At 41.6% G+C, this 24713-nt stretch overlaps 1 protein-coding gene across 6 annotated transcripts in view; it reads left to right on the top strand.

Annotated features, from left to right (window-relative positions):
- Positions 1–801: 801 nt before the first annotated feature.
- hps5 (HPS5 biogenesis of lysosomal organelles complex 2 subunit 2) overlaps positions 802–24713 on the top strand; it is a 51148-nt gene continuing 27236 nt past the window's right edge. For 3 of the 6 annotated variants that reach the window (XM_078549000.1, XM_078549002.1, XM_078548996.1), the window contains exons 1-7: positions 802–910; positions 4177–4393; positions 5870–5980; positions 7287–7351; positions 12895–13087; positions 20179–20309; positions 21871–22086. In XM_078549000.1, the coding sequence (XP_078405126.1) occupies positions 4289–4393; positions 5870–5980; positions 7287–7351; positions 12895–13087; positions 20179–20309; positions 21871–22086 (821 nt within the window). In that variant the 5' untranslated portion in view covers positions 802–910; positions 4177–4288. Of the gene's footprint in view, positions 911–1032; positions 1170–2858; positions 2971–4176; positions 4394–5869; positions 5981–7286; positions 7352–12894; positions 13088–20178; positions 20310–21870; positions 22087–24713 lie in introns of those variants that run through there. The other 3 variants (XM_078548998.1, XM_078548997.1, XM_078549001.1) reach the window with 3 other exon arrangements.

Genomic DNA, 24713 nt, shown 5'->3' with positions numbered 1-24713 from the left:
AGTAGATTGGGTGGGGGGTTTGAATCTCAGCTCGGATTGAATAGGACCTAGTATTACCGAATGTTAAGTGTGGTGGAGCAAAATGGGAAAAAGGACTGTGAGTAAGGGTGCAGAGTTTTGTTGGGAACTCTTTGGATCTCAATTTTTACAATGTTGATTATGAGGCATGACTTGAGATGTAGGTTTTTGGTTCTTAGTTGCTGTCAGTTTAGTTGCCTGATATCAAAATAACTTAGTGCTAACCTGCTGGGATTTTTACAGAGACCAGAAGCAGCGTTATCTACCTCAGGTTAGGCTTAATTCCTATGGCATGCGGAGGATGTATATAAAGAATTAAGAACACAAAGTACTTAATTACCTTTTGGCCAATTAGCCCTCATACACATATTTCATATGGCCAGTCTATTGAGAGAAGGAAGCAATCATCCAAAAACTTTTAAGATAAAGCTCTATTTTTTACTTTTCACATCTGACACAAAAAATCTGCAAAAGCTCTGAACCATTAATCCAAGGATTCAGTACATAATTACACAGCCGGTGTGTTGCTGCTGCTGCTTTATGCAGCCAGGAAGATCCTAGATTTATTTCCTGGTCTGTGATGATTGCAAATCTCAGATGGAAAAATTAGCTTTTCTCAGCGTCGTTGTATGGAGATGAGACCTTGGCAAGATCTCATACGGGACTCCCAGCTGGGAAAAAAAAGGGCTGCTTAGTGGTGATGCTTCACGTAGCTGAAGAGCCCGGGGCAGGACGCGTTCCCAAACCTAGTCTCCGGGGCGGGGCGCGTTGCCCCGGGGCGGGGCCTATTTAGGGAAGTCCGCGGCTGGGGGCAGGCCTTCGGCTGGGTTGAGCGGCTGATCGGAGTTGGACCGGGTCGGGAGTAGCTTAGCGGCTTGTGGGCTGGTTTCAGGTAGAAGCAGGCTGGATCCGGGAGGGATTGCGGGACTTGGTGCTGGTGTGAGTGTCCTTAGCTACCCCGGGGCCGGTTTCATTGGGCTAGGTATTGGTTACCGCGTCCCGCTCCGGACTGGGTAATTTCCTGAAACCCGTTACCGGGAAGCTCTGTTCGTGGGCCGGGCCCGCAGCCTTTCCACTGCCTCCAGCTGTCACCAAAGCTCAGGAACTGAAAGTGACTGGAACTCAGGAGCAGCCCTCTCTCCCCGACCCCGGTACGAGCTGCATCCCCTTCACTCCCGCACCCTCCCAGGACACACTTGTCTCTACCCCCATTCGCAATCCTCTTCATTTACTCAGGGAGTCTGACTAGGGTATGTGTGTGTGTGTATGTGCTTCTTCTGGTCACCAGCTGTCAGATATTCTCTTCCTCCTCCCAATGGCCTTGTGATATACCCACCCTAGTCACTGTTTGATATCCTGCCTTCCTAACTCATGATGGACATTCCACCCCCTCCTTCACCAACTGTGGGATTTCATTCCTCCCTTTGTTCAACAACTGTCGGCTATCCAATTCCTTAGTCATTGACTTTGGGGTATTTCTAGGCTTCTCATTGACTTTATGATATTGTACATCACTCTGTTCACTGATAAGAGATATTTCACCCTCCCCAAGACTTCAATGGCGAATGATACCTCTCTGCCTGCTGCAAGCCTGCATGATATTTTGTTACTCATTATGTCCATTTGTTGACTGTGATTGGTCCCACATGGTGGTTGTTAGTGTTTATATTTTGTTTGAAGATGGGTATTATAATTTTCCTTCAGCTGGTGGATTTTGTTGGTGTTGGTTGCGTTTGACAATTTGGTTTGTTAGAATTCCTGTTCGCTCAGTTCATTGGGCAGCTTGGTGCAATGTTGAATTAGGTGATGTGGGCCTGTCTAGGACTGGCTTGTCATGCCTATACTGTGTTTTATATTAGTCAGTTTTTACAGTGAGATATTGTTCAACACCTGCTATGTCTTTGCAAAGCTGTGAGGATGCAAGCTGTGTAACCGGCATGAGGAAGAAAATGGGTGTCACATGCAGCTGCTGTAGAAACCAAGATTACAGAGTCTCAAAAGGCTTCTCACATCTACCAATTACTCTTCTAAAACTAGAATCATAAGACCCTCCTACCCAGGGCCTCATGTCACATGAAAATGGCAAACAAGAAAGAAAAGTTGGTCCCAAAACATATTCCATACAATCATGGCTCAACTGAGCATCAGGATTCCAGTGTGACCCCCACCCACCAATAACCACCGAATGTTCTGGGGGAGGTAAAAGGACAGCTTTTTAAAAATAAAAAACACCACCAATTTAGGGGAAAATTTAAATCTGGAATTTCCCCTCTAACCCCAAGGCTGATTTAAATTGGGTCCAGGAGTTCTACTGAGAGTGCAATACATATCATCCTTTTTACATGCTGTGATGTCATGAAATATCCAGCTCTTTGTTGAATTCGTGTGCCAAATTCGCACTCACTGTACAAGTTGGCAACTTGTTTCAAAGGTCAATGACCCTTTGGAAAACACATTCCTGACCCATTCCATATTTACACACCTTATATGGGCACCGGAGGTGTCTCTGGCCTACCTAACTTATGGTCGTCCTAGCAAGACATACAAATACTATGTTTACTTTTTCTATACTCTCACGGCACATATCTTGAGCCTTTAGAGACTCATGCACCATTATACCCAGGTCTCTTTCCTACTGGGATTTTTGTTCAGAGCCCTGCGCAGTAGATATATGCTTGGTGTTAGCGCTACCCATGTGCAAAATACTTCAATTATCTATGCTAAATGTCACCTGCCAGATGTGGCTCCAGATATGTACCATCACATCTGGATCTGATTGTAACCTCTTTTTTCATTCTAAGAATTGTTTTACAGATGGTTTTCACATTATCTTCAACCAGATGATTAATAAAGATTGTGACAAGCAGTAGACTTGACACTGATCCCTGTGGGTCTCCACTTATGACTGCACACACAACCACCACCAATAATAAATCTTCTATTTGGGGGAAGGTAAACAATTCCTTATACAATTCAAGATCTGCCAGCCAACAAAGCAAAATCCCACCTTGTTAAATAGCCTATTAAGGCTGAGAATCTGCATATTGATTGTATCTGATCCATGCCTGACTCTGCTTTGTAGATGATGCTGGGGTTGGGTGTTAAACCTGTTCCAAACTTCTGTGGCATTTCCTGTGCTCTAAGCTGCATTTGATGTGTGTTATTTTAACTTTTGGCAATAGTTTACTTTCGTGGAAAGGAAGCTGAGGAAACTGTACAATGGGTGACCACCAATGTCGCTTGCTTTACACTATAACCAAAAGTTGAAAGACTTTGTTTTCATGAGCACCATTGTCTAAGTGGATGAACCTTATCTCTGCACACGCACCAAGGTAGTGCCCTGTTCTTTGCAGGCATGAGTATGCCCTTGTCTCTGTCTGTCTGCTTGCAGCTATACTATCAGGAGATCTGTCATTGTATATCACGCTGGTCTGTGACTTTCCATGACTATGGGGCTTATACTGTGCGAGGTCCCAGACTCTTCACAGATGACTGGCCACTTGCTTTACTAAACATCATGACTGTGCCTTGGGTGTGTCTCACATTTTGCTGGTCTCTGCCTTCTGAGCCATTGTCCAAACTTGCTAGGATGATCTTCCTCTTCTGCCGTTCCCATCCTTCGTGCACATAGAAGATGTGACATCCCCATACTACACCAGCCAAAGCTGATGGGCCCTTCACCTAGTTTTGCACGACTGCCGAGTCATATCCCAGGATGTGGCTGCTGATGTGCACAACCAGCTACTTAAGAGTTGGAGAGCTGTGGGACACCGGTTTTCCCTACCCACACCCCTTCTGATGTGGTGTGTGGCTTGGCAGGGAATCAAAGGTACTAGCCCCCTCAAACATCACCCATATACTCCTGGTATCTGGGAAATGGTTATTTGTGTGCTTATCGATTTGTATACTCATGACTGGGAAAGGGAAGGAGGTGCTGTTATTTCTGGCCCCTCCTGGTTTGGGAGCCAGGGAGTGTGTATTCATGCCTTGCTTCAAATTTGCTATTTTCTCTGACCACTAGCTATCAGGGGCTATTTTTATACATTTTAAAACAATCGTGTCTGATATAATGTTAAATTGTATTGCTCTGAGGATGGCGTAGACTTTTTGGCTAAAGTCAAATTGGTTACAGTGATTGCATCTGTTTACTATCCACAGCATGAACATGAAGTATCCATAAGAGAGAACGTGAACAAGATTACAGAGGTTGCAAATCATATCTTTTGCTAGTTTCCTTATTTCCATTGAAACGTATTTGTGCACCCTTACAATGTCGCTGCCATTGCTCCCAGAATCATGTAGCCATGTCCTGGCTGAGCTGGACTCACTGGATCCCCTATTATCTGCTCTCCGGTTAGATTCAAGCAGATTGAAGGTGAGTGAGAGAAAGGCACGGACAACACTGCTCCCATTAAATGAAAGGGCTGAAGTTTTATATTTTTATGGGACAGAAATTTGGTGATTATATTGATCCAGGTTGAAGCTGTGTTGAACTGATCAAATTGTTGGGTAATACAGTGGTCTGCTTTGTGTTGCTTTTGTTCTGGGTTTTTGTCACTCACGACTGTCCGGAACCAGTGGAAATTATAGAGCTCTCCTTCGAGATGAACAGTGGCAACATTTAGATCAACTCCACAGGTGCAATAGTTTGCAACTACCTTTCCTTTATGTCCTATACTCTGGGCCTGTGAAATAATTCACCCGCAGTGGTAGGGAAGTAGTACAGTGCTCCTCTTAGAGATAAAGATGAGTCTGTACCCTTCTCTTAAAGTGGAAGGGTGGGATGCGGAACTGAACACATACTCATCTGCCATTGGTGCTCACCAATCTTGCAGCCTCCTTTTACAGGTAAAGGTATGGGGTGTACCATACTCCTCCTATTAAAGATTGTGACATGGGGAGGAGAGGAAACGGGTCCATTTTCTGATTGGCAAGATGTGACAAGTGAAAACTCCCAAGGATCTGTACAGGGGCCTGCGCTTTTCACCATTTATAATATAAATTCATTATTGTTTTTAAGTTTATATATCCATAGTTGCAGGTGACTTGAAGTTAGGCGATATGATAAGTTGTGTGGATGGGAGTAGCAAGTTACGGCGCAACATAGACAAGTGAGTGGGCAAAACTGGCAGATGTATGCAAGTTTGAGGTTCTCCACTTTGAATCTGAAAAAGACAATTGTAATATTAATTGGGCAAGATAAGGGATAAAGGGATTGTACATGGATCACTAAAAAGAGGTATAAATATTAATCAAAAGGGCAAATGGAATGTGTGCCTTTATCTCAACAGGACTTGCACACAAAGCGATGTTTCAATTGTACAACGTGATGCTTCAATTGTACAGAGCCCTGGTCACATTCCATCTTGAATACTGCATTCAGTTTGGGCACGAACGTCAGGAAGGATATATTGTGCACTGTACTGCCTCTAGTGCCATTCATTCATAAGAATGCTACCAGGCTTAAAAGATTAAAATATAAGCGAAGGCTGCATAAGTTTCGCTTTATTTCCTTGCATTTAGAAGGTGATCTAATTGGGGTAATTAGAATATCAAGGGGACAGATAGGATTGCTATGGACAAGCCGTTTCCTTTAGTAGGAGATTCTACAGCAAAAGGACATAATCTTAAAACAGAGCAAAGCCATTTAGAAGTAAAATCAGGAAGCTTTTTTCACACCTGAATTGATGGAAACTGGTCACAGACAGGATAGGTTTCAGGGAGTAAGTGGAGTGAGATTCTAATAGGGATCAGTTGGAAAGGGAGGGGGCTGGAAAGTGAAAAGTCGACTTTGGCATTGTGCCTGTGGAAATATTAAAATGTGGATTTGAAGGATCCTATCTTTTCTCAGTGTGCCTGTTTGTCGGTGTCTCGGAAATGGCTGGCACTGGGCAGCTCAGCTGGTGGACTACATCTCATTCAGAAGGAAGGCTGGAAGCAGCGATTCATGTTAACGCACAAGGTGAGGACTGGAAAAGGTTGAACACAAAAAGCATGTTGCACAGTCCTGGTCTCTTGTATATTGTACATGAGACATCAGCGAGATGCAAAATTATTGAATGTTTGTGTATAATCTTGTAGAATACATTCTAACACAGCCAAGGGCAAACTGGTAGAGTATTACACTAAAGTATCTCATAGCTTGGTAACACTTACATTATCTTTACCTCTCTGATAGCTCATTTATTAAAGGCAGTGCATAACTGAACCACACAAACCTGGGCCCCAGTTCTGTTTCTCAGTCTTTACTGCATTTGCTTGTTTTAATTAGGCCAGCAGTGGGGCTGCTACAATTGTCCTTAGTAATTTAGTGAGGAAAGAAACAACATCAACCAGTCTTCTTGCTATTTTTCACTGAGATGACTTCTGCTAGAAAATGTTTTCATTATCAGACTCAGCTGTAATGACCTCCATAGCTGAATAATCTGCCATTGCTCATTGTGCAGGTTCAAACATGAAGAATGGTCAAAGGTGAAGTATTGTTACCTTACTATAATCCAGAAAATGCCCACTAGGGTCACTGGTTGTGCTCTCCATTAATTGGAGAAAGCCGTGGGTTAGAACTCCACTGTGGTTTGAACAGATAATCTGGGCTGATACTTGAGTACTTGGCAGTACCAAGACAGTCCTGTTTTCTGGAACTGTTTTTCTGATGGTACGTTAAACTAAGAGCAAACCTGCTTATCCTGATAGATGTAAAAGATTGGCGTTATTCAAAGAGTGAGGATTGCCTTGGTGTCCTGGTCAACATTCTTCCCTCAACTAACACATGATTTAATTTGTTTATTATTTGGGGACCTTGTGAGCAAATTGTACATTGTGTTTACCTGCAAAACAGCAGTAAGTGTGTTCAAAAGTAATTAATTTGGGCATCAAGGGTTTGATAAGGTGCTATACAAGTGCAAGGTCATTCTTTCAAACAGGGGAAGAAATGGGGCAAGTAACATTTTAAAAAGTAAACCTGACTAGTTTGTAAATTTAGACATTTCTCAACCCCACCATTCTAATGTCTTGACCCATCCTAAGGATTGGTTCTTTAGCAAAAAGGCACTTTCTCCCAAATGCTGAATTTTAAGTTGGTGTAGGCACTTCTTTCCCTGCTCTCAATGCCTTAAGCAACAATTTTCCGCTGCCAACCAGAAAGCTGCATGAGAGGTCAGGAGAGAAAACCAAATAATATAAATGCTTAAGAAAAGGTGGGGGCTTTGGAGAAGCTCTACGTTGGCATATGAGTAATGTGAATTTATAATAAACTTATTGTCCTTCAGGAAGGAGCTCTCACTCGTGTTGCTTGCTGTCAGCATGATGAGGATTATGTTGCTGTAGCAACTAGGTAAATATACTTCATTATTAGACTTTCGATTCTGGACTCTTCCTGTACCCTGTTGCAGCCTCTGTTGCTTCACACTTACTTTATTTTCTTTAACCTCTTTTTCAATCTCGATTTATTTTCCTTTAATGTTTTGTATCACTTTCAAAGGTGGGGCCTAGTTCCCCATGTCCAAGAAAGTGTTTTCACTCGCTTCACTGATATCCAGCTAAAATTTATAGCATATTTTAGTAACCATTTTAGATTATTTCAATTGATGGTTGTAGCCTATGCCTTCACATTATGTTCAAGAACAGCAGAATAATGCTACACTAAGCCTTCCCCAAGGCTTTAACTGAGAAATGAATATATTACAGTGCTAGGATGTGCCAGTAATAGTAACAACGTGCATCTTTGCAGTTGATACTAAGCTTATCTGGTTATACAAGAACACAAGAGATATGAGCAGGAGTAGACCATTCAGTCCGTCAAGCCTACTCCACCATTCAATACGATCATAGTTGATCTTGAGCTTCAATTCCACTTTCCAGTCAACTCCCATATCCCTTGGTTCCCTTAGAGACCAAAATTCTGGTTATCCCAGCCTTAAAAACAGTCAACGATAGAGCATCCAAAACCCTCTGGGGTATAGAATTCAAAAGATCCACAATCCTTTGAGTGAAGAAATTTCTCCTCATCTCGGTCCTAAATAATTGTCTCCTTATCCTGAGACTGTGCCGCCATGTTTTAGATTCCCCAGCCAGTGGGAACAACCTCTGTGTCAACCCTGTCAAGCCCCTTCAAATCACAGAATCGCAGAATTGTTAGGTGCAGAAGGAGGCCATTTGGTCTATCATTTCTGCACTTGCTCGCTGACTGAGAATTATGATTTGGTGCCATTCTCCTGCCTTTTCTGTATAACCATGCACATTGTTTCTATTTAAATAACCAGCTAATGCCCTTTTGAATGCCTCGATTGAACCTGCCTCCATCACACTTCCAAGCAGTACATTCCAGAACCGAACCACTCGCCGTGTGAAAAAGTTTTTCTCACATCACATTTGCTTCTTTTGCAAATCACTTTAAATATGTGCCCTGTCATTCTCATTCGTTTTACGAGTAGGAACAGTTTTCCCCTATCTACTCTGTCCAGCCCCCTCATGATTTTGAACGCCTCTATCAAATCTCCTTTTAGCCTTCTCCTCTCCAAGGAGAACAGTCCCAACTTCTCCAATATATCTCCGTAGCTGAAGTTTCTCATCCCTGGTACCATTTTTGTAAACCTCTTCTGCACTCTCTCCAATGTGTTGACACCCTTCCTAACGTGTGGCAACAAGAACTGTGCACAGTACTCCAGCTGAGGTCTAACTAATGTCCTATACAAGTTCAGCATAACCTACTTGCACTTGTACTCTATGCCTTATTTATTAAGCCTAGGATACTGTATCCTTTATGAACTGTTCTCTCTACCTGTCCTGTCACCTTTAATGACTAATGCACATATACACCCATGTCCCTCTACTCCTGCATACGCTTCAGAGTTGTACCCCTTATTTTATATTGTCTCTTCATGTTCTTCCTACCAAAATGAATCACCTCTTCTCACACTTCTGCAATGAACTTTATCTGCCACCTATCTGCCCACTCCACCAACTTGTCTATGTCCTTTTGAAATTCTACACTGTCCTTCTCACAGTTTACAATGCTTCCAAGTTTTATATCATCTGCAAACTTTGAAATTGTCCCCTGCACACCAAGATCTACATCATTAATATATCTCAGGAAAAGCAAGGGTCCCAATACTGACCCTGGGGAACTCAACTACAAACCTTTCTCCAGCCCGAAAAATATCCATTAACCATTACTCACTGTTTACTATTACTCAGCCAATTTTGTGTCCATGCTGCTACCATCCCTTTTATTCCATGTATGTTTCAATGAGATCACCTCTCATTCTTTTCAATCCAGAGAATACAGGCCCAATTTACTCTCCTCTGATCATAGGACAACTCCCTCACCCCGGGGATGACAAGCAGAGGTAGTTTTCTTATGTAGTGGCTATTCTTTCCTCTCTTAAATCAGCTACTAAAGCTATCTAGTCTGATTAACTTCCTTGAAAGCTTCCAGCCACACATACCAATTTAACAAAAAAAAATGATTGATAAATTTCTTCAGAACAATGACTGGAACCCAGGCAATTTAAATAGCTGCCAGTTTTAAGAAGAGATATTCCTGTAAAACATACGTGAGCCCTGGCGGCTTTCCACAGGGATCGTTCCCTCCGGGACACCCTGGTCCACTCCTCCATCACCCCCTACACCTCAACCCCCTCCCACGGCACCTTCCCATGCAACCGCAGAAGGTGCAACAGCTGCCCCTTTACTTCACCCCTCCTCACCGTCCAAGGGCCCAAACACTCCTTTCAAGTGAAGCAGCACTTCACTTGCACTCCCTCAATTTAGTCTACTGCATTCGCTGCTCCCAATGCGATCTCCTCTACATTGGAGAGACCAAACGTAGACTGAGTGACTGCTTTGCAGAACACCTTCGGTCTGTCCGCAAGCATAACCCAGACCTCCCTGTCACTTGCCATTTCAACACACCACCCTGCTCTCATGCCCACGTGTCTGTCTTTGGCCTGCTGCAATGTTCCAGTGAAGCTCAATGCAAACTGGAGGAACAGCACCTTATCTTCCGACTAGGCACTTTACAGCCTTCCGGACTTAATGTTGACTTCAACAACTTCAGATCATGAACTCTCTGCTCCATCCCCACCCCCTTTCCGATCCCCCTTTTTCCAATAATTTATAATTTAAAAAAATATATTTTTCTTTTCCCACCTATTTTTAAATTTATTTCAATCTGTTGTTTTATCTCCACCTTTTAGCCCATTTCGATCCCTTCCCCCCACCCCACCCCCACTAGGGCCGTCTGCCACTTGCTTGTCCTGCTTTCTACCCTTAATGTCCCCATTAGCATATTCCTTAGATAATATCAGCACCGTCAACACCCCTTTGTCCTTTTGTCTATGACATCTTTGGCAATCTCTTCTTTGCCTCCACCTATCACTGGCTCTCTATCCAGCTCTCCCACCCACCTCTACCAGCTTATATTTCACCTCATTTCTCTATTTCCTTAGTTCTGATGAAGAATCTTACGGACTCGAAACGTTAACTGTGTTCCTCTCCGCAGATGCTGTCAGACCTGCTGAGTTTTTCCAGCTATTTTTGTTTTTGTTTCAAATCACACAAGTTATTTGAATTTGAATTAAATGGCTTAACAACTCTCTCTCTCTCTCTCTCAGGTGAGTTGAGTAGAAACCCTCAGCTAAGTCATAGAATTATAGAATTTTACAGCACAGAAGGGGCTGTTTGGGTCACTGTACCTGTGCCAGCTCTTTGAAAGAGTTGTTCGATTTAGTTCCACACATCAGCTTTTTCCTCATAACCCTGCAAAATTAGTTCTCTTCAAATACATGTCCCGTTGCCTTTTGACAGTTCTGTGGAACCTGATTTCACCGTTGTTTCGGGTGGTACCTTCGAGAGAAGAACAACCCTTTGTTGGGGAGACAAAAGTCTCCTCATCTCCCTCTGGCACTTCTGTCAATTATTTTAAATATATGCCCTTTAACTACTAACCCACTTGCCACAGTAAAGAGATTTTCCTTACTTGCATTACCAAAGCCCTTTATAATTTTGAATACCTCTATCAAATCTCCTTTTAACCTTCTCTGCTGCAAGGTGAACAATACCACCTCTAAATTCTCCATATAACTAAAGGCCCTCATCCCAGGTATCATCCTCGTAAACCTGTTCTGTGCATTCCTCCTTAAAGTCTGGTGCCCAGAATTATACACAATACTCCAGTTAAAGCTTAACCAGTGATTTTTAAATGTTAAGCACGACTATCTTGTTTTTGTATTCAATGCCCCTATTTACAGAGCCAAGTATCCCATATGCTTTCTTAACTGCCTTATCAACTTGCCCTGCCACCTTCAAGGATTTTTGAACTTGCACCCTTAGCTTCCTCTGTTCTTGAACTTCTCTCAAAATTGTACCATTTATATAATACTGCCTATTTAGTTAATTCTCCCAAAAATCCATTGCTTCACACTTACCTGCATTAAAGTGTATCTGCCCATTTCACCAATCTGTCCTCCTTAAGTCTGCTGCTATCCTGCTTGCTATTTACTACATTGCCAAGTCTGCTATTAACTGCAAACTTTGAAATTTTACTTCCTGTACTCAAATCCAGCTTTTATATAAAACAAGAAAATCAATGGTCTTAATACTGAACCCATGGGGACCTCATCACATACTTCTCCCCAGTCAGTAAAATACCTGTTCACTGCTGTTCTGTCTCCTATCCCTTAACCCGCACCCAAGCTACCACAGTCCCTTTAATACCATGTGCTTCTATTTAGCGAATAAATCTGATATGTGACATTTATCAATTGCCTTTTGAAAGTCTACATATACATTTACTGCACTACCTTCATCAACCCTCTCTATTACTTCCTCAAGGAATGGAATCAAGTTGGTCAGACACGATTTGCTTTTAACAGATCTTTGCTGGTTGTACCTTATTAACCCATGCTTCTCCAAGTGAGAATTAATTTTGTCCTTGACTGTAGTAGTTTTCCTACCAGACTGTTAGACTGACCTGTAGTTTCCCAATTTATCCCTCTCCCCTCTTTTGAATTGGGGAGTAACAGTTGCAATTCTCTGGCACAATCCCACAATATCCAAGGAAGATTGTGGTCAGAGTTGAAACAAATGTAACAAGTTAAGCTGGCATATGATTTGAGTGAAACTGGATTTTTAACCATTTTTGCACCATTACAGAAGTAAAGAAGATCATATCACGATACTCTGGACAGAAATGTTTCATTTTTGTTATAGAATCATCCAGCACAGGAAGAGGTCATTCGGACCAACATGCCTGAGCTAGCTCTTTGATAAAACTATGCAATCAATCCCACTCCATTGCTTTTTCCTCATAACTCTTACCCCATGGTCACAGCTTTATTTTACTGAATAACTTGAGTGTGGTGTATAATGTGTACTGAATAATTCACGTAAAAGAATTGGACTTTGTGTGTACCTTTCAAATATGTTGTTTTAATTAGGGAGGGCCAATGTTAAACAAGGTTAAAGGGCACAGGTTTGGTGAGCTTGCAAAATCGATTTATTGAATTACATCGAATAACAGAATTTCACATTTTCAAGTCAGTGCAAAATGACTCCATGTAGCTGGCGAATGTGCCCATCATTGGATGTGTAACAGATGATACCCTGTTTGAAAGAAAGGGAGACCTGCATAAAAGGACAGAGAAAATGCATGTGCTGAATGATGCATGTTGCAAAGTGATGAGCAAATCTTTGCAGGAAGTATGAATATTTTTAGTGATAGATAGCAGGAATGCATGTTGTGACTAATGCGTGCTGCAGAGAGAAATATTCTGCCTACTGGGAAATGTCCACTACAGAGAGTTGTTAGTCTCCATTAAATAAATCCTTAGGGTGACCAAGTCCTCATTATTTTATTGTATTTTTTTCCTTGTTTAGCCAGGGACATGTGATTGTGTGGGAGCTGCATCAGGAGCGGCGTGGGAAACCTGAGCGTATTTATGTGTCATCAGAACACAAAGGCAGACAGGTCACGGCTCTCTGCTGGGATACCACTGCTCTCCGTGTCTTTGTGGGAGACAATCTGGGAAAAGTTTCTGGTCTGAAGGTTAATTCCTCCAAACAGGGAAAGGTCTGTATTTTTCTTTTATGTGATGTACTCTTATATATGTACATAATGTGGGAATGGAATGGGATGAACAAATCATACTAGGATACTCATTTTACCCAATTTGCACAGCCTAACATTATTGCTCACATTTCTAAAGAACTCCTTGATGGCTCTGTTGATAAATGCGTGATATAACTGAGCCATATGGACCAGCAGGTCATAAAGTTAACTTCCGGTGTGTGCTGTGTGTTCAGCTGGTACAGCAACAGAGGTGCTCCAATTGACCTCAAAACCAGAGATAGGGAGAAAAAAATCAATTGGGGGTTCTGGACTGTTATCCAGTGACTCCTGAAAAGTATGTGTGTATGGATGTACATGATGGAAGATGAGATTAAGTTATGCGATAGCTCTAGTTCAAAGAGCTAGCAGTTGCTGTTGAGGCTTCCTGAACAGTGGCCACTTGACTGATGTGTTGGAGGGTAACAGTACCTGCCTGTCAAATAGTACCCTGCTCAGAGTTGATGCATTCAAGAGAAGAAGGGAAAAAATAACTGTTATGATACAAACTAGCAGCAGTTGGGCACTAATATTTTGGGGCTTAGTGTAGCTGTACAGATGACAGGGTGAGGCCCATTGGGTTGAGTTGTGTTCTGGCTAAGCATGATTGGGTTTAGGTTAGACTGTGCCACATGTTAATGTATGGGATAGTGACTGGCATATGAGCATCCATGGTCTTCCTGATTAATAAACAAATGTGCAGATGGGTGTATGCAGTGAATTTGGGCATTGAATGTGTGCCAATGCATTTGGAGGACATTTGCGAGGATGTGTGAGTGCACAAAGTTATTGGTGGAATGCAGATTCTTGCCTGTGTGATCTGTAATGTTGCTGTGGGTTCTACTTGAGTTCCATTTCATTTTTAAGTTGAGAAACCTAGGTGAAGGGCAAAGACACAGAATGCAGGACAGTTAAAGCATATGTAATTCTCAAGGGAAATTAGGGATGGGCAATAAATGCTGGCCTATCCAGCGACACCCACATCCTATGAATGAATAAAAAAATGTAATTGAGGAAACAATTGGATGAAGTAGTGGTGATTAGGCAATGCCAAGCTTAAGTCTTGAAGTAAGAAGGAAAATTTTGAGGGAAGTCAGGAGTTTTACAAATAGAATATGAGATGATGTGCAAATTAGTAGCAATAATACTCCACTACCAATAATATAGATTTAGATGGAGAGTGTCCGGAGATGAGAAGAGGAAAGGTTATTGAGCCACGAATTTAATCTGCAATTTATATTCAGGAAGAGGACTGAGGGTGCAAGACTTTTTCAAGAAAACAAGGAATTAATATTTTTCTTCTGGTAATAACCCTGGCATATAACAGGCTGTAATTGGATTAAGAGCTAGAGTGACGGCAGGGTCTAAAGTCAACAGTAAGAAGTGCTTTTGATATATTAATGAACCAAGCGGAACTCCAATCAGAGTTTTACATAAAACAGTAACAGGAATAATTTGAACTGAAACAAAAACAAAAATACCTGGAAAAACTCAGCAGGTCTGGCAGCATCTGCGGAGAGGAACACAGTTAACGTTTCGAGTCCGAATGACCCTTCAACAGAACAGTTCTGTTGAAGGGTCATTCAGACTCGAAACGTCAACTGTGTTCCTCTCCGCAGATGCTGCCAGACCTGCTGAGTTTTTCCAGGTATTTTTGTTTTTGTTTTGGATTTCCAGCATCCGCAGTTTCTTGCTTTTATAATTTGAACTGAGTTGTTTTAGTTCAAAGGGTTATATATGCAGGTTGTAAAAAGGTGTAAGGAAGTGAGGTAAAGATGGGGTAAGTTTTTTTTTACAAGTCTAAGAGCTAAAGTAAAGAATGATTTAATCAATTCTGGGAAGAAAGCATTTCTGAAGAGACTGGTTGAAACAAGAGAGACCAACGCATTTTAGGAAATACTGGAGCCTATGTGAGGGGGTAGCTGCTTAGATCTCCCAGAAGACAGCATGGTAGCTGGTCAGAACTTCCGGAAGACAGTGTGAACAAGGCCAGACCTGAAGACCCAGTTGCTGTCAGCCTCAGAGTACACCCCAAGGAAAAAGCACTGTGTGGTAAAATTACTGGACTTCTATAGATTTTAAAATCTATAAGGATAGTTGCTGAACAGAAAAGTGAAAGGTTAGCTCTGAGGGTAGCTAAGTTAAGATTTGTGGAACTGTTTGAAAGTACTGTTTACTGTGTGAAGCCATTCTTGTGTTTAAATGTAGTTGTATTTTATCTTTTCCTTTATTCTTTTAATAAATGTTTACTTTACTATAAAATCATCACAAATAGGGAAATAATTTCCTGATTTCAGAACTACTCATCATACTATACAAGCTGCAAAAACTGTTTTGGCAGCTGTTTCAAGTTTCCCTCTGGGATTTGAGCAGCTCGACACTTACCATCCGCCATGCCGTAACAACTTGGTGTTGCGTGGGTTATAAGAACATAAGAAACAGGAACAGGAGTAGACCATTCAGCCCCTCAAGCCTGCTCCACTAGTCAATAAGATCATGGCTTGATCTTCTTGTGTTTTGATTTCCACATTCCCATCTAACCCCGATAACCTTAGGTTCTTGTTAGGCAATGGAATCAACCTACCTCTGTCTTAAAAATATTCAATGACCCCGCCTCCACCACCACCTGAGCTAGAGAGTTCCAAAGTCGCACAACCCTCTGAGAGAAAAAATTCCTCCTCATATCTGTCCTAAAAGGGTGACCCCTAATTTTAAAACAGTGCCCCCTGGTCCTGGACTCACTCGCAAGAGGAAACATCCTTTCGACGTCCACCTTGTCAAGGCCTTTCAGGATCTTGTATACCTCAATCAAATCACCGTCACTCTTCTAAACCCCAGTGGAAACGAGCCCAGTCTGTCCAACCTTTTCTCATAAGACAACCCACTCACTCCAAGGTATCAATCTAATAAAACTCCTTTGAACCGCCTCCAATGCACTTGCATCCTTCCTTAAATAAGGGGACAAAAACTGCACATAGTATTTGAGGTGCGGTCTCACCAATGCCCTGTATAAATGAAACATAACATCCTTACTTTTATAAAAACAAAAACAGAATTACCTGGAAAAACTCAGCAGGTCTGGCAGCATCGGTGGAGAAGAGAAGAGTTGACGTTTCGAGTCCAATGACCCTTCAACAGAACTGAGTGTAGTTAGGAGAGGGGTGAAATATAAGCTGGTTTAAGGTGGGGGGAGAGAAGTTGAGGGTGGGGTGGTTGTAGGGACCAGCAAGCAGTGATAGGAGCAGAGAATCAAAAGATGTCACAGACAAAAGGATCAAAGAGGTGTTGAAGGTGGTGATATTATCTAAGAGAATGTGCTAATTAAGAATGGATGGCAGGACACTCAAGGTACAGCTCTAGTGGGGGTGGGATGGAAAGATTGACAAGGTATTAGTTGTAGATTTAAAAATAATGGAAATAGGTGGGAAAAGAAAAATCTATATAAATTATTGAAAAAAACAAAAGGCAGGGGGAAGGAACGGGGTGGGGATGGGGGGAGGGAGTTTAAGATCTAAAGTTGTTGAATTCAATATTCAGCCCGGAAGGCTGTAAAGTGCCTAGTCGGAAGATGAGGTGCTGTTCCTCCAGTTTGCGTTGGCCTTCACTGGAACAATGCAGCAAGCCAAGGACAGACATGTGGGCAAGAGAACAGGGTGGAGTGTTAAAATGGCAAGCGACAGGGAGGTTTGGGTCTTTCTTGTGGACAGACCGCAGGTGTTCTGCAAAGCGGTCGCCCAGTTTACGTTTGGTCTCTCCAGTGTAGAGGAGACCGCATTGGGAGCAACGAATGCAGTAGACTAAGTTAGGGGAAATACAAGTGAAATGCTGCTTCACTTGAAAGGAGTGTTTGGGCCCTTGGACGGTGAGGAGAGAGGAAGTGAAGGGGCAGGTGTTGCAACTTCTGCGTGGGCTTGGGGAGGTGCCATAGGTGGGGGTTGAGGAGTAGGGGGTGATGGAGGAGTGGACCAGGGTGTCCCGGAGGGAACGATCCCTACGCTTGCTACATTGTTCCAGTGAAGCCCAACGCAAACTGGAGGAACAGCACCTCATCTTCCGACTAGGCACTTTACAGCCTTCCGGGCTGAATGTTGAATTCAACAACTTTAGATCTTAAACTCCCTCCCCCCATCCCCACCCCGTTTCTTCCCCCTCCCTTTTGTTTTTTTCAATAATTTATATAGATTTTTCTTGTCCCACCTATTTCCATTATTTTTAAATCTACAACTAATAACTTGTCAATCTTTCCATCCCACCCCCACTAGAGCTGTACCTTGAGTGTCCTGCCATCCATTCTTAATTAGCACATTCTCTTAGATAATATCACCAACTTCAACACCTCTTTGATCCTTTTGTCTGTGACATCTTTTGATTCTCTGCTCCTATCACTGCTTGCTGGTCCCTACAACCACCCCACCCTCAACTTCTCTCCCCCCACCCCACCCCCACCTTAAACCATCTTATATTTCACCCCTCTCCTAACTACACTCAGTTCTGTTGAAGGGTCATTGGACTCGAAACGTCAACTCTTCTCTTCTCCACCGATGCTGCCAGACCTGCTGAGTTTTTCCAGGTAATTCTGTTTTTGTTTTTGTTTTGGATTTCCAGCATCCGCAGTAGTTTTTTTGTTTTTATCCTTATTTTTATGTTCAATCCCTCTAGTACTAAGGGATAGCATTCCATTAGCCTTTTTAATTGCTTGCTGTAACTGCATACTAACTTTTTATGACTCATGTATTAGAACACCTAGATCCCTCTGCATCTCAGAATTATGCAGCCGTTCGCCATTTAAGCAATACTCCACTTTTTTGCTCTTCCTGTCAGAGTGAACAACTTCACATTTTCCCACATTAAACTCCATTTGCCAGATTTTTGCCCACTCGCTCTACCTGTCTATATCCATCTGCGACCTCTTTGCAACATACTTTCTTACCTATCTTTGTGTCATCTGCAAATTTAGTCACCATGTCTTCTCTCCCCTCATCTAAGTCATTGAAGTAAATCGTAAATAGTTGAGGCCCCAGCACAGATCCCTGTGGGACTCCACTCGTCACATCCTGCCAATCCGAAAAAGACCCATTTATGTATACTCTCTGCTTTCTGCCAGCCAGCCAATCTTCTATCCATGCTAATATGTTACCCCCTACACCATGCGCTTTTATTTTCTGTAATAACCTTTGATGCGATACCTTATCAAATGCCTTCTGGATATCCAAGTACAGTACATCTACAGGCTCCCTTTTATTCACTGCGCATGTTACTCCTTCAAAAATAAACTCCAATAAATTGGTTAAACATGATTTTCCTTTCACAAAACCATGCTGACTCTTCCCGATTGCTTTGAGCTCTTCTAAGTGCCCAGCTCTAACCTCCTTAATGATCGATTCTAATAACTTCCCCACGACAGATGTCAACCTAACTGGCCTATAATTTCCTGTTTTCTGCCTCTCTCCCTTCTTGAATAGAGGTGTTATATTTGCTACTTTCCAATATGATGGAACCTTTCCAGAATCTAACGAATTTTGCAAAATTAACACTAGCGTATTGACTACCTCATTAGCCACCTCTTTTAATAGGATGTAGTCCATCGGGATCCAGAGACTTGCCAGCCCGCAGCTCCATCAATTTGCTCAGTACTGTTTCCCTAATGATTTCAATTTCATCAAGTTCCTTTCTCCCATTCACCACCTGATTTGCAGCTATTACTGGAATGTTTTTTGTATCTGTAGTGAACACAGAAGCAAAATATTTGTTTGTTTCTTCTGCCGTTTCCTTATTATCTACTATTAACTCCCCACTGTCACTCTCTAGAGGACCAACACTAACTTTACTTACTCTTTTCCTTTTTAAATATCTGCAGAAACTCTTGCTATCTGTTTTTACATTTCTAGCTCGCTTCCTCTCATACTCTAATTTCTTTATCCTGATTAACCTTTTAGTCATTCTCTGCCGTTCTTTATATTCTGTCCAATCATCTGTCCTGCCACTCATCTTTGCGGAGTTGTGTGCTTTTTCCTTAAGTTTGATGCGTTCCTTAACATCTTTAGTTAACCACGGATGGTGGGTCCTTCCCTTAGAGCTTTTCTTTATAATAGGAATGTACTTATTCTGAGTATTTTGAAATATCCCCTTAAATGTCTGCCACTGCTTCTGTATTGATCTATCCTCTAGCCTAGCTTCCCAGTTCACTTCAGCTAGCTCCGCTTTCATCCCCACATAGTTGCCCTTATTTAAGTTTAAGAAACTCGTCTTAGACCCACTCTTCTTCCTTTCAAACTGGCTTGTGGTCACTGCTACCTAGGAGTGTCTTTACTCTGAGGTCATAAATTAATCCTGTCACATTACATAATATCAAGTCTAATATAACCTGCTCTCTGGTTGGTTCCAGAACGAGCTGCTCTGAGAAACTATCTCGAAAGCATTCTAAGAATTCCTCATCCAGACTACTACTGTCAATCTGATTTTTCCATTTTATGTGTAGATTAAAATCACCCATGATTATTATTGTCCCTTTATCACAAGCACACAATATTTTCTCTTGAATGCTTTGTCCTACACTGTGGCTACTGTTAGGGGGCCTGTAGACCACTCCCACTATTGACCTTTTCCCCCTACTATTGCTCATCTCCACCCAAACCGATTCAATGCTCTGACGTCATGAACCAAGGTCATCTCTAACTATTGCACCAATGCCCTCTTGGATTAACAGTGCTACCCCTCCACCTTTACCTAGCTTCTTAATCTTCTTGAATGTCATGTACCCCATAATATTAAGGACCCAGTCTTTGTTGTCCTGCAACCATGTATCAGATCATATTTATTTCAATGTGGGCCATCAATTCATTTTACTTTGTTATGAATGCTACGTGTATTTGGATAGAGAGCCTTCAGTTTTGTCTTTTTGTTACCTCTAACATCTAGTCTTGATTGTTGATGTATTCTTAGGTTTTTTTCTCTCTGTCCCTTCCTGTCATTCTCTGACTCTCATTTCTCATTATTATTGTTGTTGTTATTATTATGCAGAGCTACTTTATTGATTGCTTTCTATCCTGTCTCAGGCTGCTGCATTTGTGATGTTTCCAGTTCAGGTGATTACAACAGTGGACTCTAGAGTGGTGCAACTTGACTATCTAGAGGGAAAGTTATTGGTCTCATCTCTCACTCGCTGCTATCTGTGTGACACTGACAGGTATTTGCCAATATTCTACATACATTAAATTAGGTGACTTTTTCATGTTCTTAACATGGAATATACCTGCATATTAGCTCTGTTGATAATGTGATAAGATTGCTGGAGGTGAGACCGTGCTGACGTCAACATTTACCTCTAACTGGGCATTGCAGTTTTTGCTGTCTTTCTCCATGTGGCAGGTGTGCTGGCTGCATTTGCAGGGGATGCATATTATATTGTGAAAAACCAGTTGGTGATGGATATAACTGGAGCCAATCTTTACACACTTTTAAAAACATTTATTTACACTGTTACAGATTACAAGCAAATACCTCCTAGCCCCAACAACCATAGTGTTAAGTCAGTATCTATTTTCAGGGGCACAAATGAATCCTAGATTGATGCCCACCACCTGCCACAATTAAACACAACTAGTAGATAACTAACTGTGAAAGGGTCAACTTGCAGATTATCTGATGGATAAACTGTTGTGCTTGCTCATCTTGCCAGCAGGTGTAAAGGTGATGAGTAGGAGGAGAATGGCAGAGCAATTGACATGTATTTTAGCTTGGGGGCTCTCAGTTTTCAACCATCCCTGTTACTTTACCAGTACTTCTTTATAAAAATGTTTTTCCCAACCTGTACCCCATCATGAGCGCCATCCAGCCATCTCTATTTACCGAGGATGCCATTCTTCATGTGTGAACCTATGCAGTTAATGTTGGAGGCTATTTGACTATCAAAGCCTGAGCTTGTCCTTACCTGATGCTATACAGGTAACTACACTTTTCAGCAAAGTTAATTGATTAGTGCTCAAAAGTCTTACCATGCTCTATTCGTCACCCTTAATCCAAGGACACTGAGGCCCAACTGCAGCATTATTAGCTAACTCATAACAAATCAGAAATTGCACCATGAAGCATGGCTTCAGTGTTATAGTAGGCTATGTACTCAACTAATGTTTTATGTGAATAGTTGCTCTATTTTGCCAGTTGCTTCGATTGGCTCATTGGAAGGTAAAGTGAAACTGCACCTTATACTTAAGAGTTTCTCGCTTCAGCCAAAAGAAATAGGGCTATTCAGTTTATAAAAATTCTAAAGGTACTTTTTATAAACAGTTTAAAACAATTTGAATCAATTTGTTATTACCCCATGTTCTGACAATTTTGACTTTACATTGTCAGATGGACACTGGACTGATCTCTCTTGCATCACAAATTCTCACCATTTTTCCTATTCAGGGTCACAATCTGGCTCCAATTTTCTTTCGCTGGAGAAGCTTGATTTTTGACGCAGGGCTTTCACTAGCACTGGTTGCTGAGGTAGCTCTGTCTCCGAAGTATTCCATTGCATTCTACAAGTTGAAGAAAAAGAAAGCACGAATAAATTTTCGATGCCAGAGAAATGACATGAAACTTTGAGTAAGAGTGGTGCTAATATAAACCGATTAGGATGCATACCTTTTGAGGGATTGTATCCTTGTTGGATGGGTGATAGCCACAATCATTACACAGTGAATAAAACTGTGAAGAGTTTAGCATAATCAGATCTACTTTTTCAAATTCTTCTTGGATGGCAGAGAGAAGTTCTGGAAAATTGGGAGCAAGGAGCGAGATGGAGAATTTGGAGCCTGTTTCTTACCAGGATCAAAGAACGTTGGATTCCTACAGCCACTGATATTCTGTGCACGCCCGGGTTCACGTATGTGGGAGGTAAACTTTGAAGGGGAGGTGATGAGCACACACCAATTCAAACAGTTATTGGGATCACCTCCACTTCCCATCATCACTCACAGGTATCCAGTTGCTCATCTGTCAAGTGTCTCCTTCATTTACAATCATTGCTTATAAGAAAATAATAAATGTTAAGAGTCAGAAAAGGCATCCAAACCCATCACCCTAGTATCCTAGACACTCTAGCTAGGCTTCCAGCTGTGTTTTGAATGCTTCTGAAATCTCTACTTCTACTACTGTCTGATTATTTTACACGTTTCTGGTAACTCCTGTGTTGTCTTCTATGCCCCTTGTCATTGCTCGTCAAATGGTGCTTGTCTCATTTACTCACTGTCATTACTGAAATTCCTGAAGTCCCCATGGACACAGTTTCTTTTGTCTCCTTAACTGCCTGTCGTTTCTTTCAGCTATTGCCAACAGGGACAGGTGTAGGCCATTTATTGATCTCAGTCATAAGAATTTCAATTGACCCAGGTTTCACAGCCTTTTGGGATGATAGTTTCAGATTCCCACTCCTCGGGGGGGGTGGTGGAATAAAGTACTTCCTGAAAACCAGAATCTAATCGTCAGATTGTGCGCCCTTGTTCTGGATTTCCCCACCAGATGAAATAGATTATTTATTTTTACCGTATCAAAACCCTTAATCATTTTAAAGGCCTCATGACTCAAATCTCAGATCCAAATTCCAGGGAATACAAGCCAAGTTTATGCAACCTTGAAATTTATCCCTTTAATCTGTGGTATAATTATGATGAACCTACACAGTATCCCTTTCAAATAAATATAACTTACCTCAGGTTTGGTGCCTAAAATTGAATGCTGAATCCAGATGGGGTCTGACAAGGCTCTATACAACAGAAGCATTACTTCCTCATTTTTCAATTCCGATCCCCTTTATAAAAAGGCAAGCAAGCATTCTATTGACCTTTTTGATTCCTTTTTTTATCTGGTGCATTAGCTTATAGTAACTTGTGCACATAGGCACCTTTGCTTCTCCACAGCTCTTAGTTTCTTAATGGGGAAAGGACTATTTCGATTTGTCTTTCGCTGATCTAAAGTGGATAACCTCAAACTTACCCACATCTGCCATAGCTTTGCGCATTCAGTTAGCCTGCCTGTTCCTTTAATTGCCTGCATCTCCTAACTTGGTGTCATTGGTAAGTTTGGATGTACAACACTCTCTTCCTTCATTCAAATCATTAATGTATATGGTGAAAAGTTGAGGTCCCAGTACAGATCCAAGGGGAATGGAACTTGTTGCATCTCTCCAGCGAACTAGCTCTTTATTCCTATTCTGTCTCCTACTCCCCACCAATTACCAACAATTGTCAATCCTCCAATTCTCAATTTTGCTAATAATCTTGTGTGCCTTTTCTGAAAGCCCATACAGTGTCCTTAGGTACTCCCCTATTCTTCATGCTAGTGACCCCCTTCAAAACAATACATTGATCAGGAATTACCCACTCTTCACAAATTCAAGTTGACTCTTTCTGATGAACTGGTATCTGCCCAAGTACTCAGTCAGTGTCTCTGCCTTTGATATATTCAATTTAACTTTCCCACAATAGACATTAAACTGATGGGCTTCTCTCTTTCACTTCTTAAAAAATAGTGCCATTTGAAATTTTCCAATGTAAAGGCACAGTTCCTCAATCTAGAGAGCTATGCACAATTATGACTAATACATTTGCAGTTTCCTCATCTGTTTCTTTCAGCATGTGTTCACTGTATTTGTGCTATTGAAGTGCAATGTTTTTATTGCGGTTCATTTCATGAATGCCCATTCTTGTACTTATATTACTGCACTGCAGTGTTCACTGGTCCTGTTCGTGTTTTTGTGCTCTGCATGTTATTTATGATTTGTCATTTAGATATTGCGAAATGTTCAGGCCCATAACTGACCATTACAAAGTTCAAAAAGTATCATCCCTTAACTATCCAGCATCTTTTTTAATTCCCCAAAACTAACTGGCTCCATTGCTTCCCTGAGCAGCTTGTTATATTTATGTTATACTCTTGGTAAAGTATTTAAATCCAAATGCCTTTTCACCTTTCCTGTTCTGAACGTAGGTCTGTACTCCCAGTTTATTGTCTGTGGTTATTTCAAAGAATTATTAGGGTTCACTTAACCTACAGCTCTTAAAATATTAAAAACTGAATATTGAGAACTTTGTTAAGGTATTCCCAAGTTTATTTGTTCCCTATGTCAACATTCCCAGCTTCTTCCATAGGTTAGGTCCCCAATCCTTGGTATCAATTCAGTTGTAGATCTTATTTGCCCTCTGTAAAACTGCAGTATGGTGCACAGAGAACTGCAGGTGGGGTCAAAAAAGGTGCTTTTTCCAAGTTAATCACTCCAGTGATTCATGTTTTATACCTCTGGTCATATGCTCCAAAGGTCTTCGGAACCACTTGCCAGTATCTGTGGTTATGTGCCCTGTATTGTAACCCCTAATCTGGATGGCTTCATCTACTTGGCCTGCTTGTTGCTGCTATTGGCAGACTACCCCCTCCACCTCTATTAATATTATAATATTTAAGCTGTTTTTATAGAACCACAAAGTGCGTGCTGGTGCCCCCCAACTCTGATGTGTTAGTGTTGTACAATGCAAAAGCCACAACCCAAAATTAAACTTGCCAAGATTTTTACCTGGCTTTCCAGTCTTGGTGAATTCCAGCAAAGTTATTT

Source organism: Cetorhinus maximus, chromosome 9 (genome assembly GCF_964194155.1).
Source record: "Cetorhinus maximus chromosome 9, sCetMax3.hap1.1, whole genome shotgun sequence".
Classification (NCBI taxonomy): domain Eukaryota; kingdom Metazoa; phylum Chordata; class Chondrichthyes; order Lamniformes; family Cetorhinidae; genus Cetorhinus; species Cetorhinus maximus.
The sequence above is the reverse complement of the archived record's forward strand: the minus strand, read 5'-3'. Positions and strand labels throughout refer to the sequence as shown.